This window comes from Barbus barbus, assembly GCF_936440315.1.
Source record: "Barbus barbus genome assembly, chromosome: 6".
In the NCBI taxonomy this organism is placed as follows: domain Eukaryota; kingdom Metazoa; phylum Chordata; class Actinopteri; order Cypriniformes; family Cyprinidae; genus Barbus; species Barbus barbus.
Window position 1 is genome coordinate 8,227,645 of NC_136734.1, and position 18,250 is coordinate 8,245,894.

Sequence of the window (18,250 nt, forward strand, 5' to 3'; positions counted from 1 at the left end):
TTATTTATTGTGACAAGAAGATTGCACAATCTGTTTGTTCACACAGGCATGAACTGATTGACAGCTGACTTTAATGGAGCCTTTACCGATTACCTCCATTGTTCAAATCATTCGGCGCGATCGTCTGTGAGTGACATCACCTCCCAATACAAATATGCCCCAAAGTATAGTCCCGCCTCTGATATTGATTGACAAGTTTCCATTTAGAAATCGGAAATTCAAATGCAAAAGAACTGCAATTCCATTTGAGTTTTGGCAAGTTAGGTGGCGCTTCAGTAGCGTGGCCACCATTTTGGAGTGAAAATTCCAACTGGACAACAGTGCAGATACACAGAAATGGACAGAATAACAACGAAAGAGAAGTCAAAGTGGAATAAAAGAACAAAATGATCCACTGCAAAAATCAGTGTGACAGTAAAAATCTTGCCTTTCATCATTTTCTCAAAGACCCTGAAAGGTAATTATTCACAAAAGTGTAAAAATCTTGTGTGTTTTGAAGTGGGATGTAGCACTATTTTATGCACCTGCTAACTTCAACAGTTTTTTAGTCTAGTAGTAAACTTAATTCCTTTTAGGAACTGCAGATCCATAAAAAACATAATAATGATTTATCTGGGTATGACACTAAGTTAGAATGCAAGTTTACAGATTTACTATTACTATATTATTAGTTACTATTACACCACTAGGTCTGAAATATATATTGTACATTTTAATCCCCTGGAACACACTACAAACATGATGATCTAGAACACGATGCATTGCTATCTGTCATAAATAAATAAATACAACCCAAATTTCGGAAATATTGGGACGTTTTTAAAATTTGAATAAAATTAAAACTAAAACTTTCATATCACATGAGCCAAAATTTTATTCACAATAGAACATAGAGAACATAAATGTTTAAATGCATCTCTGATGGTATAGGGGTGCATAAGTGCATACGGGATGGGCAGCTTGCATGTTTTGGAAGGCACTATGAATGCTGAAAGGCAAATAAAGGTTTTAGAGCAACATATGCTCCCCTCCAGATGACGTGTATTTCAGCAGGACAATGCAAAAACACATACTGCAGCTATTACAACAGCATGGCTTCGTAGTAGAAGAGTCTAGGTGCTGAATTGGCCTGCCTGCAGTCCAGATCTTTCACCTATAGAGAACATTTGGCGCATCATTAAATGAAAAATACGTCAAAGACGACCACAAACTCTTCAGCAGCTGGAAACCTATATCAGGCAAGAATGGGACCACATTCCAACACCAAAACTCCAGAAGCTCATAACCTCGATGCCCAGACGTCTTCAAACTGTTTTGAAAAGAAGAGGAGATTCTACACCATGGTAAACATGCCCCCGTCTCAACTATTTTGAGACCTGTAGCAGGTATCAAATTTGAAATTAACTCATGTTGTGCATAAAATTGTAAAATTTCTCAGTTTAAACATTTATGTTATTTATGTTCTATTGTGAATAAATACTGGCTCATGTGATTTGAAAGTCTTTTAGTTTTCATTTTATTCAAATTTAAAACCGTCCCAACATTTCCGGAATTCGGGTTGTAAATAATTTTGGAGAGAGTGGCTGTACGTGTTTTATTTATTTTTTTACATAAAGTTTTTGTTTACAGTCTTCCTTTAATGGACATTAATATAAGACAATACTGCAAAAACAGTTACTGTCAAGCTGTTATATTAAATTCAAGGCATTAATGTTTACCTACAGAACCACCACTGGCTTTGCACCCTTTTACCTAAATTCATTACTTCAGACTTATGTGCGCTCTAGAAGCTTGCGTTCTTCAAGTGAACGACACATTATTGTGCCATCCCAAAGACGTATAAAAACACTTCCACAGACTTTTTCATTAACTGTTCCCATCTTGTGGAATGACCTGCCCAACTCAATCCGAGCAGCCGAATCCTTACCCATCTTCAAGAAACGGCTAAAAACTCATCTGTTCCATCTTTACTTGACCCTCTAACTCTAACACTCTCTATTCTAATTTTATTTTATCTATATGTCTTTTTATTTAAAAAAAATATAATAATTATCTGTACTGTGTAAGGCTAACCAAGACTTGTAATAGCACTTGCACATTGTTGCTCTTTTGTTGGTTTTGATTGCTTCTTATGTCCTCATTTGTAAGTCGCTTTGGATAAAAGCGTCTGCTAAATGACTAAATAAATATATAAATATTCCTGTTATATTTACTGTCCAACATCTTAATTTTTCTGTCATTAAGTTAATTTCATATGTTGGTATTAATTCAGTGTTTATAATGCTAATAATTTTAACTTAAAATAATTTCAACCGAAACTGACATGGTTTCTAGAGAGCAAAAGGTTTTGTTAAAAAAGGGAAGACTTAAAAACAAAGTAGGTAATATTTGCTATAGTGACAGCAAGAAGCTAGTGGAGTGGCAAGTTTCACTCCAAAACGGCGGAAGCGCCAGGCTGCTGCTGTTGCAATGGAACGTTCTATTGGCTTTCACGTCTTGTCAGTATAAGTTCTTTGCCTTAGACCTGCCCTGAGTGAGTTGTCATCAGCCGGAGCAGGAGTAGACAAGAATGGCTCCTAAGCGATTGATGTGTTCTGTTGTTGATTGTAATAATGAACATAGCAGTCGTTGTTTACTCCCGACATCTGAGCCACTGAAGATGCAAAGGATTACCTTTGTTTTTGAAGAGAATGCATACTCTGATCTACCTAAATGCGTTTATGTTAGCTCGAATCATTCGTGATCCAGCTTCACCAAGTGAGTATAAGGTTTTTTATGAATCTTTGCAAATCGCCTTTCTTAATAATGTGCTAGTTAGCAAGTTCCGCGGCTAAAGTAAACAGTATCATGAGAACGGCTCGTCACCCCAAGGAAGAGAGGGGTGGGGTGAACAGAGTTCATTGACATTTAAAGAAACGTGGACTAAAACGGCTTGCTGAAAACAGAGTTGTTTTTGACAGGGTAAAAATGGTATTGTTTTACCTTACCATTGAGAACCAAAGTATGTTATAGACTTTTCATTAAGACCCCAAAGAATCAGATCAACTTATGGAAAATGGACATCCAATGACCCCTTTAAATATGACAGTCTCATAACTCATAAGACATGGGAATTACATTTGCGAATAGACTTTGCTATTTTATTTGAAAATTTGGCAGTCACTGTGCATTCACGAAAGTGAAAACACAAACAGTAATGCAAGATTTGCAATTGGATTATCCAAAATGAAAATAAAATTCGCCTGAATATCCTTCCATACAAGTGCCACCAACAGACCTATTATGTGAAGTGTAAGCAATTTCAAAAACACATCAATGACTTTATTTTTATAATTATGCATATCATTTTATGACAATAATTGTTAAATTGGAATTACTCCATCCATACATACTGTAAATGACCCTTTCTTTACATTTAAGCCCCTGCCCCCGAGGAACTGAGTGTCATACCTCTCCAAACAATGAGCCAGGTAGCAGTTTTGCCATTTCATTCCCAGGGTTCTTACCAAGAACCTGAAAAATAGAACAAATGATGTTCAAAAATCCTCATACTTTAAAATACACTAAATTGTCAGTTGACCTCAAAGATTTATATTAAGGCATACTTGTACAAGTCCTTGCTTAATGTAATACAGTTTTTGATTAATTTCTCCAGTTTTAACCAGAATTTGTCCAGGACTGTATGTGCATGCTTTTAATTTAAGTGCTAGAGCCCTTTTGAAGCCATCTTCTGTTTCTCTGAACAACTTAGCCTAGAAAGAAAGACAACAACTTTAAGATATACATAAAAGTCTTTGTAATCTTATCAACAGTTAATCAAAAACGTTATTATTATTATTATTATTATCATGGCCTAAGCTACAGTAATTCATTAGATGACTCACATTTTCAATAACAGATTTGTAACAACAACTTGAAAGATCTGAATGCAGGACAAATGGGAGGTCATCCATAAGTCCTGCAATGTTGCGGCCCTTCTGATGGAACCAAAGATTGTAATAATGTTTGTGCACCCATTCCTGGATTTCCTCTGGTAATCCCATTTGTCTCTTTGATTAAAAGAAGGAAAATAAAGATGATATTACTAGCAGAAATGACAGACTAATAATTAAAATCTTCTTATTACAAACCATGTAATGAAGAATAGCATCCACTCTATGGTAGAACCTTCCTCTTTGTGCAACCATATTGGATATAACTGAGCTCATGTTAGACATGCTGATTCCAAAAGAAAGCAGTCCGAGGACCATCACAAATGATGCAACTGTGGCCTCTTCCAAATTTGTGGCATGTATATCTCCATAGCTGTTCAATATATTTCATGAGACAATATGATAAAAAATAATCTCTTATGACAAACAAAGAATATGTAAAATACAATATTTAAGGTACACTATGCTATGGAAATAAAATAAGCAAATTATACATTCAAAATCTAAATTTAAATGCTCTATTTTAACACTCATTTGAGGTAACACCGTGTCCTAACTACATGTGACGCAACTAGGGTGACCACCTGGCAACAGATCTGTTGCAGGACAGTAAGGCAAGGCAAGAAAATGCAGGTTTATTTATATTGCACATTTCATACACAGTGGTAATTCAAAGTGCTTTACATAAAAGGAAGTAAAATAGACACTAAAATAGACACATTAGACACTTTAAACTTTTAAAAAAGCACATAATCAGTGCCTAAGATTATTGTGTGACTGTTGTTGTTCCAGCCATGACGTTGCATAAACAGAAACGTTTCTAAAATAGAAATTCCATGTGTTGCATCGTGGCTGGTTAGGGCATGGTGTAAAAGGGCAACTTTGGCTAAAATATAACATCTGTCCACTATATGTCTCATTATTAAATTGGCAATGAAATGCAAGTAGCGTCATATCTTTTCTTGATTATCGAAAAAGAAGAAATGCAGGGCAGGGACTTCTATCCGCTTGTTGACTGAAATGTGAGCATTAAAACAGAAAATGATGGGAGAACTTGCATATGAAACTTTTTAAACAGTACTCACCCTATGGAGCATAGTGTGATAGTTGACCAGTAAAGTGTTGTAGCAAAGAACTCCATGTCTGTAATTCCTGACGAATTGGTTGAAACTGCAGAAATAATTATGCCACATTAATTAACATTATCCAAAAATATATCACAAAGAGATTTAAGCAGACATTCCACAAAGCACAAAATATGTCTATAAGGTGCAGTATGTAATATTGACAGCTAGCTGTTCAAGTGGCTACTGCAGTTACTCCAAATTTAAAATACTGGAGAGAGTCGTTTCTCCTGCACCCTCCTCTGCAGACTCAACACCCCTGTGGGTTACCAAATCGAAGACATGCAACTGGAATGAGCGACTTCCACAAAAGTTGATGAGTTGATTTATCTGTGTTTTAATATGTCTCTGGTCATACAACTTTTTAGATGGATGGCATTTTAGTTCGGGGAGAACCTTGAATCTCTGACCCAGTATTATTTTCTGGCTTCTATGGATGCAATATACTGTATTAACCACCAAGGCGCCAATTGGCAACCCGGGGTGTCGAAATACTATTGGGTAAATTAACAGTGGGCCAGTGGTGTAGTGGTGCCTGGAGAAGTGGGTATACTCCCCCATTCCCCCAGGAAAACACCAACTAAACCTGTTGCCTTGACCTGCCCGTATATGCTACTATACCAGGGGTCTGCAACGAACTTTTTCACTCACCAGACAATTTGGCAAATATATTTTTAAGTTACCGGCCATTCACAACTTCTACTAGCCAAAAAATAACAACAACATATATAAAGGCCATATATAAAGGGCAGTTTTTTCTTAACCTTATTAAATGTGTCATCAACCTTTGTTTCATAAGAATTTTTTACATTTTATTAATAATTTCCAGTTAATATAATAAGACATGAATCAAATGAAATCAGCCTCAACAAAAATTGATCTTTCCACTGAAGAAAATAATGGAAGCAGCAGAAGTCAATGGCATTTATTTGCATTTACACAGGCAGTTTAATGACACTGAAATGGTAACATGAATAGAGAAATTTTGACCAACCGCCTCCACAGCAACTGGAGCCGAAGCTACTTAATCCATCAGCAAATGGCTCATAACTTAGAAGGCGGGACCTATCGGCCACTCTGCGTGCTGCACTTCCTCCCATCAGTGCAATAATTATGCAACTTATAGACCCTTCCAGGCGACTTTTCCAACTGCCTAGCAACAAGCAATGTCTTATGTACAGTTGGGCAAAAAAGTATTTAGTCAGTGTGGTGAGTGGGGCGGGGCCGAGAGCCGTGGGAACGGAGCGAGGCCGGTGGAGTTAATGATAATGAGCGACACCTGCGACACTCACCGGTCTCGAGTCCCACGGAGGAGCTCCGGAAGGATAAAAGGAGGAGTGACGACAGTGGAAGACGAGAGAGGACCAGGCCTGGATTTTATTTTGTGTTTGTGTGCGGCAGTCGTCCGTGAGGGGCTGCCGCTGTACTTTTACGTTTGTTTATTTGGTTATTAAATCGTTAAATGTTTGCCGGTTCCCGCCTCCTTCTTCCCGACCTACGAACGTTGTTACATTGGTGCCGAAACCCGGGAGGAAGGAGGGACACGCTGTCAGAGAGCCCTCGCTGCTGAGGGGGATCGCGGTGCTGAGGAGATCGGGCAGCAGGGAGTAGCGGGGACGGCCGCTGGCTGCCCGAGGCGACGGTGGTGCTGGAGCGATGGAACATCAGGTGGGACGGAAGGCTCGCTGCCGTGCTCCTGGGTCGAGGAGGGGGGCTGCCGTCCGAGAGGGAGCGGAGGAGTCGGCGCCATTCGCCGAGTGGCCGTAGCCTGCTGCCATCCGCCATGATGGGGAGGAGCAGGGAATGGGGGACTCGCTGCCGGCTGCCCTCGACCGGAGGAGCCATCGCCGTCCGCCAGGAGGCGGAGCGTCGAGCCGTCCACCAAAGAGGTCCAGTACCATCGCATGGCACCGCGAGTGAGAGCCTCTCAGCTGGTTGAGGACCAACCAGCAGTGTGTCCGGGAACCGGACCAAATTTTTTTTTTTTCCTCTCTCCCCTCTCTCGTCTCTGTCACTCCTCATCCTTCCGTCTCCTTTTCTCTCGCCTCGTCTGTCCGTACCCCCAGGTACGCCACGGCCGCCCTGACGGGTCCCCCCCAGGAAGGAGAGGGGGGGGGGGGGGAGTAGAGCGCAGTCTCGAGGGTACCCCCCGGCCTGCGAGGGGCGATGGGGGTATGTGGTGAGTGGGGCGGGGCCGAGAGCCGTGGGAACGGAGCGAGGCCGGTGGAGTTAATGATAATGAGCGACACCTGCGACACTCACCGGTCTCGAGTCCCACGGAGGAGCTCCGGAAGGATAAAAGGAGGAGTGACGACAGTGGAAGACGAGAGAGGACCAGGCCTGGATTTTATTTTGTGTTTGTGTGCGGCAGTCGTCCGTGAGGGGCTGCCGCTGTACTTTTACGTTTGTTTATTTGGTTATTAAATCGTTAAATGTTTGCCGGTTCCCGCCTCCTTCTTCCCGACCTACGAACGTTGTTACAGTCAGCCACCAATTGTGCATGTTCTCCCACTTAAAAAGATGAGAGAGGCCTGTAATTTTCATCATAGGTACACTTCAACTATGATAGACAGAATGGGGGGAAAGAATCCAGGAAATCACATTGTAGGATTTTTAATTAACTAATTGGTAAATTCCTCGGTAAAATAAGTATTTGGTCACCTACAAACAAGCAAGATTTCTGGCTCTCACAGACCTGTAACTTCTTCTTTAAGAGGCTCCTCTGAATATGCTAAAAGGCATATAATGTCATCTAGAGATATTTAGCGACTCAAACAGGCTTTAACTACTCACTGAAAATAACCAAAGTCCTTTTAAGGCAAGTCATATCACTCGGCGGCCATCTTTGAAATGCCTCTTGGGCATGCAAGTGCAGCTACTATCTCTTTAAATGGGGAAACATCAAATTCTCCAAACTGATCGCCAAGCCTATGATTAAATTAATATTTGAAATCACCAATGCAATCTGACAACAATGATACATTTCCCATAACACCAAAGTGTATTAAGCATGTTGACGATAACAAAAGACTGCAACAGCATTCCAATAACAAACAGAAGCTTTTCAACAGCATATTTGCCCAAAACACAGCTAGCCTTAACAACGAGAATGCCAGAATTTCATGTTCATCATTGGGAACAAACAGTAGGTTCCAAATAGTGAATAAATAGCTTTTAAGCAACAGCCGATTCTAAAAAAGCTATGGCCAACGAGATCAGAAGACTATAGCGACAGCGTGTACTGAGCAATTAAGCAACAGAGTGTTGCAAATACCTAATAACTGCATGAGCATGAAAATAAACTTGGCTTAAGGCTAGTTCGCACTATAGGATTTTAAGCCCGATTTAAGCCCGATTTGCAAGTTAACAAGCTTGCCGACAGGTCGGACTGTAATCGGGGGAAAATCTGCGGGCGATTGGCGCTCCGCAATCTTTATGTGTGAACTATACAACGATATATCAAAGAGGCTTTTATTTTTGCACATAAGCGTCTTTCACAGGCTTTTGGCTGTTATATTTTTTATTAACCACCAATAGTTACTGTTGCCATGACCGACAAACACTGACAGTGCACATCATGTTCTCACGCAGTGAAAAACACAGAGCAAAGAGGAAACTGACCACACACTGACAGAGAAGACACAGCAGGTTACTGCTGGTATGAAACAAGGTCTCAGGACTCTCAGCTTTTAAACCAGGGGCGGAGCCAGAGGGTGGCCGCGGCCGCCACTGATCTAAGTTTGGACACCCCTTTGGCCACCCTGCTTTTTTCCCCATTTTTCTTGACAAGAAATGCATTTATTAAGACGCGGAACCGGTGTATTTTTTTGCATCCACATCAAACGGAAGACTTTTCAGACGCATGCTTCAGCTTTGCCTCAGCGCCAGGCACAAGTCAAATGAGCACGGAAAAGGTACACCAGCCAAATGAGCTTCAGTAGAACAATGAGATGCTGTTAGGCTATATGTCAGTAAAACAAACTTTCCTGTCCTGTCAGCTGTCACAGTGCTCACGGCGCACACTCTGATCGCGTCATCATAAATAAGCGCACAAGAAACTATGAGCATACGACGTAGTTCTGTCGTCAATTAAGTCATGAAATTACCAAAAAGGCGATTAAAGCTGCAAACTGTGGATGCATGTGTGCATTGCATTTCAGAACGTCTCTCAAATGCATATTAATATATAGGCTATCGTGCAATTCCAAGTCACAATAAGGCGCAAGCTATGTATTTTAATTTGTAATTTAATGCACAAGTAAATGTCAGCACAGTGCACTTATACTAGAAAATATGCGCTATTTTTTTCATTAATTTTAAAAGCACAAACGAAAATGAAACCATTTAAATGCATAAAACAACTCATTTTACATTCTGGCATTTATGTGCTGTTGTCTTCCGGCCTTTATCCCATTCTTATCACTAACTGCATGTCTCATCCATGAGTATGTAATGTTAGAGAACAAGTTTTTGGGGGTTTTGAGAACCAGAACCAAACTGACAAAGGGGCTGTAGCAGTGTTAATTTCGTTGATGAAGACGACGACGAAAAATATTAGTCAACGAACCTTTTTTCTGTGACTAAGACGAGCTAAAACTAATATCTGATGATAAAAACTATGACGAAATTTATGCGCGTCTTCATTAACAAGACGAGACGGGACTAAAATGTTATTTGAGGACTACCGGACATTCAAAATACATCCTATAGGCTAAATTAACTGTCTTGTCTTTCAAAATGTGCGTCTCTGTCATTGGATAAGGTGCGTTTGCATATCTAGTCTCAGTATGGCAGCCGCAGTGGACGGATAGGCTACCAATACGCGAACTAGCGATCTGAAACAATGGCCTCAGCACCTGAAGGGTTAGGGAGTGGGTGACCAGACGTCCCGTTTTTTGGGAGTCACAATTCATTGTCGATTAACAAAGTCAGTGAAGGTGCGATAGGTGGAAATGCGCTGATAGAAGTGCTCTCTCTCGCGCACGCTCCACTTCTTCAGTTCTCATACAGCGCGCGATCAGTTCTCAGTGCTCAAATACACACATAGCAGTCCAAATGTCTCTCACGTAAATACAGTCCGTTATGGTTTAAGTGAGCTTAAACAGGTGGTTAAAACTGAATGTATGTCAGTAGGCTATTACATGCATACCTTCCATCTTAAATGGACAGCATTCCTAATTATCTGTCATAAATGTTAACCAACAAAAGATGTTAAATAAATGTATACTTGTTAAGTAAACCTACTGTATCTGAAAAAATAGTTTAATTTATATTTCTACCAAAAAATGAAAATTTATTCCAGTTTTTCCAAATTCAATCCTTGATTCAAATTTCTCATAACTAAGCTTAATTGATTTGCTCTAAAGAGAGAAGTATTGATGACTGTTTTTGTTTGAATACTACATATAAAATAGCTACCAAAATAAATGTTGGTAACTGCAGTTTGACTAAAAGTTGACAAAAATGCAATGACTTTTCGTCGACTAAAACTAGACTAAAACTATGAAAGACTCAAATGACTAAAATGTGACTAAGACTATTAAGCATTTTCGTCTCAAGATAAAGACTAAGACTATATCAAAAATGCCTGCCAAAATTAACACTGGGCTGTAGTGAGCCCCTTTATTAAAATACCTTGAGAGTAAAAGCGAGTGTCTGTGCGACAGACTAAAACTGTTTTAGCATGCGTCTGTGCGACAGAACTAAAGGCTGACTAGCGCATGTCTGTGCGACAGACAATGGCAATTGTGAGTACGGATGATCTTACATGTCTTATTAATTGTAGTGGGAGGAGTTACAATCAGCTGAGTGTCAGCTGATGCTGCAGTCACGCCATGGTCTGCCTGAACTACGCTTGAGCTCCATTCGTCGCTCAAACTAGATAACATGAATTGCAGTGAAACTGTTAAACAGTTGAATTTATTTAAATACCATAATCCCAGAGATTTACACTATTTGTGGTAGCATATATATGCAAATTAATTCTCTACCAGCAGGAGGCACTGTTGGAGTGGTAGAGAGCGAGGTTTCCCCGGTAACGGCTGTACACAAATGCTGCTTTATCAGACATTACATGAAAGATTAAATGAAAATGAAAATGAAAATTTTTCTGAGGACAGTCGGTTTCCTTTTAAAAAAATGTATATAAAAACACCTGCACCGGGTTTCGATTTTGAAATGTGCAGTGCTCAACCAAGCGTTCTCCCCACCCACCAAACATTTGAATTTCCGTAGGCGGGATTTATTTTAATGATATTCTAATGGAACGCTTTGTGATATCACAAATACTGGAAAACAACGCTGTAGTTCAAACTACAGCCATTGTAGTTCTCTCGAGCATAATGACCTTTCTATGTTATTGGGAATAAAATAAGAAAATAAAAACTTACATTCTGACAGTAGCTGCAGCCAGTTCTCCGCTTTGGGGCAATACCTTTCATTACCAGCATAAGTGGCCTCACACACCTGATGAAACCTGAAGGCACAACAAAACATCATTACTTTTAGCTGTACGATGTTTTATTTATGAGATATCTTGGAAGTAAAAATAACAAAAATGATTCTGTTCTAAAATTTTGTGCTAGAAGAAAAAAAGACTACATTCCTGATATGAAAAAAATACAGTCCCTTGCCAATACCTTCAGATAAACCAAGTGACAAAGAAAATAACTCATTAATAAATAGAATACGTGTCCATTTATCAAGCTTACCAAAGGCATGCTGAGGCTTGTATACATAGGCCCATGATGGAAAACATTTTGAAAGCTGTTAGATGAAGTTTGTTGGTATCTGGTTCCTTACTGAACATGGCTAGAATCCCACAAAAACCATTAGCAGGTGTATACTGTATATCTGAATTATATAATGAATTATTTAAAGTATATAAATAAATAACTTACCTATTATACCAAACAATCTGACCACTCTCAGACATCTATTGGCATGCATAAACTTCAGCTGAGAGAAAGCCACAGTTAATGTTTCAAGGGGTAAAACGGACAAGAGATCCAGAAAAAACCATGTACTAAGGTATTTTTTCCAGACTCTTTTAGGGTCTGTTATAACCACTCCATGACTTTCATATCCAATGTAAAAGCGTGAAATGATGTTAAAGATGAAGATCAGATCAAGAGAGTATCTCGTGAAGATGATCCCTGGGACAGTAGAGTTGAAAAACAGCTGGGGGAAAAAAAGAATGATTAGCTATGTTATGTTGAATAGATTGAGAAATGATTAAGTAAGAATGATTCTCTGCATCTTACTTAAAAGCCAGACTCATCAAACCACTGAGACATAGTGTAGACCTGTTCAGAACAAGTGAGTCTAATAGAGGATCAATTTGATATAGTTAAACCTATTGGAACACATCCCCTTTAATTTGGGGGGATTTAAAATAAGATTTGGGCAGCAGAAATAATTACGATTGTATTTCTCAATTCTGACTTTAATTCCGACCCCCCCCCCCCCCCCTCCTCTCCTCATTATGGAGTTATAAAGTCAGAATTGCGTGATATAATTGCGTGAGTTAAAGTCCAGTTTTGAGAGGGGAGGGGGTCGGAATTAAAGTCAGAATTGAGAGATATAATCGTAATTCTGAGAAAAAAAGTCAGAATTGCGAGTTTGTATCACGCAATTATGAGAAAAAAAGTCGCAATTACCTTTTTAATTTTTTATTCAGTGGCGGAAACCATGACAAAGTGGCTTCCATACCTCATCGCTTTTAGGACACACTCAAAGAGGAAAACACCGTGGCAGGTGTCGTTTTAAACGTATGCACATTCCTACCTTAGGCTATTTGTAAATGAAATTCATCTCCAATATTCCTTCTATCGTTTCAGGTTTATCCATAGTTATTCAAATGCTAGAAAACAGCTAATTTTCCAAGTAAAACCCACCAAATAACGTTTACACGTAGTTACATTATGATAGGCTGTGTAATATTCAGAGCGTGGGGAGATCTCTGCATGAACTGAATGAATCTTTTTTATTATTATTATTTATTTTTTACTCCCAGTGAATAGGTGTTAAAACTCCCACCCAGATGACAATAATAGAGCATGGAAAATACCGATAAATAAATAAAATAATAATAATATTTTTAAAATATTAAGGACTTTAACTGTAAGCGACACAAATATACGGAAAACAAAGGTATTGTTTCCTATTTTTTCCTGATGTTTGTTATTATTTCAAATTTTATATACATTTTTATAAACTTTTTTTATTTTATTTACTACTTAGGCATGTTGACAATAACGTCTTCAACAATGTCTATGACCAGATATGTTTTTAGTCGACTTTCAAAATTTGCTTTACTTGAGAAAGCACGAAAATATATATGGTGTTTTTTTTTTGTTTTTTTCATATGTTTTCGTGGAGTTAGTTTTGCATCAAACAAAATGTAATTTTCGGCAGTCGAGATCTGGCAGCAACAGCTAGTGCATTTTTCTGCTTGGGCGAGCGCTTCGCGGACAGCTTACCTCGCTCATGAAATCACGCGCAGGCCAGCAAATCACTGAGAATGCGCAACAATCCTGACGAGTCATAGCAACAGAGCGGAGGCGCCAAAGCTGCGGAGAATCCGCTCACCCGGAAGCTTCTGTCACTGACGTAGATTTTCAGAATATTACAGTTGTTTTCAAATAAATAATTTTACATACTTATTCACAACACTTTATTAAGCTTTAAGTCACATCTCAAATGATAAGGTAAGCTTATAATCATGATTAAATTAATTAGCCCGTGAACTCATTCTCTGAAAGCCTGGGTATGCGGCGCATTCGCAGCTTATATGGCCGGAACACCATATATATATATATATATATAAAGGACCCAACTAAAGCCGCTTTTCCACTATCAGGCCGAACGGTTGGAATACAAATGCATCAGTCATTGCCTTGCTAACGAAAGTGTAATGTAAATAGCGATATGGACGATGATTAGATATTTCTGTTTTTGGGACTCCTTTTTAGCTGATATTTACTTCGTTAAATAACAGAAAAAAGAACACAACTCTTGACGTGAAAAATAAAATAAAAGCGTCATAACTTAAAAGCTAAACTTAGGCAATAAACAAAATACACCACCATGGTCGCCCAGCTTCAACTCCACCACCACCGTGCTGATGGAGCCCATCTCGCTTCCAGGTTTTTTATGTGACATCATAGTTCCACCACTCTCACGACATTTTACGAGGAAGGAAACAGTATGGCACTTATAACAATTTATTCCAGGAGCTCTGGTTGGATGATACACGGTTGGAGGCATATTTACTCTCCTCTGGGCTGATGGTCTCCCTGAATTTTGTCTGCATTTTTGCAATAAATGGTGCAATGATTTGTAGCAGATCTTCAAATTGACTTTTGTTTAGTCTAAAATATGCCGCAAACTGTGTATCATCCAACCGGAGCTCCTTCTCAAAGTTACGCTCTGAGCTGCAGAAAAAAACACCAGCGGTGGTGTTTAAAAAGGTGCCCAGGACTTTTTGGAAAACACGGTTTACTCCATAGGATTATAATGTAAAACAAATACTGGCAGAAAAGTCCCATTTGTCCCATCTGTTGCTATGGTTATCACTGGGACAGTCATCACAATTTCAGATTTAATCCCGCAATTGTTACTTATGAAACTTTGCAGTGTACTTAGCAGCATTAAAAATACAACTTGTTTAGATTTTTAATGGGTTATAGAAAGCAAGCCAAAAGTGTTCCCTATATAATCACTAGGTGCATTTAAATGGAGAATTGCAGTCAGTTTAAATGTCCAAACTGAACGAAAATTCGCAATCGAAATAAAAATACCCAAACAAATTGGAATTTCAATCGGGTTGAGAGGGGTGTGATTAACCTTTTCTAATCCATTCAGTAGGACTCGTAAACACTTGATTGGATTGAAAATCAAAAAAATTGAAAGTTTTACGCATGTGCAAGATGTAGAAATGACATATGACAATCAGAATGAGCTGGTGTCGTTGTTGAATATAATGACTGTTGCGTCAATCTAAAATTCTCTTTCCACTCATCGTCTGTGAAGTGGTGCAGGTCAGCGTTGTCTCACAAGTGCTTGCAGTGTTTCCCATACATTGATTTATTTGTGGCGGCCCGCCACAATATCAAAACTGACCACCACAAATAGATTTTCCAAAAGACTCTGACTTCGTTGAAAATTGAAACCCGGTGCGGGTGTTTTTATATCACTGTATTTCTGAAGGAAACTGACTTCAGAAAATTTTGGATGTCATTTTCATTTCATCTTGCATGCAGGGCTTGACGCTTACCTATTCCCCAAGGAGCACATGTGCTCCTAAGTCAAAAAATTTAGGAGCGCATTAAAAACATTTAGGGGCGCAATGCAAATTTTTCTAATTAGGTGTTTTAGCTTAATAAGGGGATACAAAGAGACATTTACAAGCACCATTATTTAATTTATCAGAATACAGAAAGTACACAAGGTTTTTAAATAATTTTACTTCAGACACTATTTAATAGGCTAATTATGTAATTAGTTATAATCCTATTAAACTGTGTCGGTATAAAATTTTCAACAATAATCATTGAAGCTTTTGTCACGGTATATGTTTTTGTTTTTAAATCACAATATATAATTTCTAAGTGAAAAAAAGTGTTGTCCTCCTAACAGGTTAAATAACTTTATTAAAGATAATTTACTAAAAGACTTTTATAAAAAATACATAAAAATATAAAGTAAACAAGTGTTTCAAGATTAGAGTGCAAAAGATTGTTCAAATGAACGAAAGAACAATAGGTAAGTAAGGTCCCATTTGTTAACATTAGTTAAAGCAGGTTAACATTAACTAAAAATGTGCAATAGCTAATTGCTGCAGTAGTTAATATTCTTTGTTAATGTTGATTTAATAAAAAATACAACTATGCTAGTTAATGTTAGCTCCATTGAATTATATTAAGACAACTTTTGATTTTATAATGTATTATTAAAAGTTGAAATTAAGATAGCATTATTAATAAATGCAGTCATTGTTTTTTTTCATGTTAACTAATGGAACTTGTGTTACTGAACAATAATAACGAATCAGTCGTTGATATATAGATAGGCCCACTGTTCTCTATTATAGATCAGTGGATGGGCCATGTTTTAGCTTAGAAAAAATGTTGGAAAATAAATAGCTCATTAAGTCTTTAAGTAAGAATTATTTGAGGCTATTGTGAAGATTAAAGCGAATATAAATATCTAAATGACTGAGTGTGAAACATTATTTACACAGTTTTAGGAAAATAGCGCAGCTGATTTGTTTACTGGGTTACCGGGGTAACGGCAGCGGCAGCGCCCTCTAGTGGCGAATGTGCGTCATTCAGCGCGTCTTCACTTTAACTCGCTACGCTTTTCTTCTCATCTGTGCTCATTTAAATTAAAACGTTGCCTTTTTAAAGTTCTAAAGTAATCATATGAGGCTGCATCGCAATTTTTCCATAAATAAACAGAATAAATTAATACGTTTGTTATAGGCTACTGTATAAGTTAGGCTGTTTTGTATTTTGTTTTGTATTCGCACTTGCGCTCCTAAATACATTTTCCAGTTCGCACACATCTATTTTTAGTCGCAAATGCGAGTGAAATGGCACTGTCGAGCCCTGTCATGTAGGGTAGGTGTAGGGAGGGTTTTATTGTCCCAATAAGGTGGCATCCATTTAACAATTTGAATTAAAACTATAATTTACACAATACGTTATTATTGCATACCGTTTTATAATGCACTACAATACTCAGGTGCAGATAATAATTGCCACTATTTGCAATAAGTGGTATAAATAGCTATTTTAACAGTGTAAATAGCATATATCGCTAATAGAAAATAAATAGCAATTGTCCAGTTATTGCATTTATTTATATTTCTGCAGGTTTGGTCCTTTATATTGGTCAATATTAACGAGCGACAGACATGTAAATTATTATAGCTCAACTGAACTGAAAAGGCTCACAAAGCCGATTCCCTTTTAATGGAATCGATTCTTTTTGGAGTAACTTAACGTTAGTAAAGTCATTAAAGTTTTCACAACGGCCCTAAGGTATTGACTCACACTAACAGACAAATGTCTGACAACATCTTACCTCATACAGGGACAGTGCCACCGATGCCAGGCATGTTATGGAAATGAATGCATTCCACACACGGACATTGTGCTGTTTGGGAGAATGAACAGACACCTCATCCTCCAGCTCCCTGGTCTCATGCGGGTCTTCAAGTGCCATCTGCAATACAATCTGCGCTATTATTTCTGGAACATCATAAGCTTAGCTACACCTATGTAGATGTAAGTTTTGACCAGTAACAGTTAAGTTGAGAGGAAAAAAACTAGTCCACCGTCCGTTTTCTCATACTGAATTCAGACAGCAAGCGATAGCTTAAAACCTTTCGGAATCAAGTAAAAAAACAAACATACATGCATATAACTACCACTGTTAATATAATTTGTGTGTATTTCACTAACTTTGCTTAGCTTGTACGCTTGAAAATCCCCGTTTCTTCACATTTCGATCGGGAGTGACCGTTAAATCAGTTGGAAGTTTCGATTTATTGAATTAGATTGGTCGACAAACGTCACCACTTACGTCACACACGTGGCTTCAAAAAGACAAGAGTAAAAAATAAATAAATGAATGAATGACTGAATTAATAAAAAATCACCACATATTTGTAGCAAGTGTGACATTATAAACATGTTAAACATTAAACATTTAAAATAAAATAATTAGTACAATTGCCAACGTACTACAGATAATTAAAATAATACCTGGAATATATTATTACGACATACAAAATAAATATAATAAAAAAAAAGAAAGAAAAGTAATTCAAATGTATTTGTAGGCCCATGTAAGATGCCTGAGGAAGAGCTTCTGCAACTGAAGCTAAGAGTTATTTAGTGACCAATGGCTGCCCAACACTGTTCCTGGAGATCTACCTTCCTGCAGAGTTCAGTTCCAACCCTTATCAAAGACAACAGAACCAACTAATTAGGATCTGAAGGAGCACTTGATAATTAGACATAGGTGTGGAACTGAACTCTTGCAGGAAGGTAGATCTCAAAGAGCAGGGTTGGGCACCCCTGGTATACACTTATATGATTTATTTTGCAGATTATTTTGATTCATTTTAAGATGCATGTATTTGCAGGCCTAATGTCAGCCAACTCCTAGAAGAAAGAAGAACAGTGC

The 18,250-nt window shown here is 38.2% G+C and overlaps 1 protein-coding gene across 1 annotated transcript; it reads right to left on the reverse strand.

Moving 5' to 3' along the window:
- Positions 1-1,625: 1,625 nt before the first annotated feature.
- Positions 1,626-17,621, reverse strand: LOC306871953 (uncharacterized protein). The gene is made up of 10 exons (XM_079420238.1): positions 17,524-17,621; positions 17,144-17,284; positions 11,956-12,235; positions 11,767-11,866; positions 11,446-11,531; positions 5,018-5,102; positions 4,131-4,305; positions 3,885-4,049; positions 3,606-3,752; positions 1,626-3,513 (listed from the first exon to the last, which is right to left on the reverse strand). The coding sequence occupies exons 2-10, from the start codon at positions 17,282-17,284 to the stop codon at positions 3,445-3,447; spliced, it is 1,248 nt and encodes a 415-aa protein (XP_079276364.1). The 5' UTR covers positions 17,524-17,621; the 3' UTR covers positions 1,626-3,444.
- Positions 17,622-18,250: the final 629 nt, after the last annotated feature.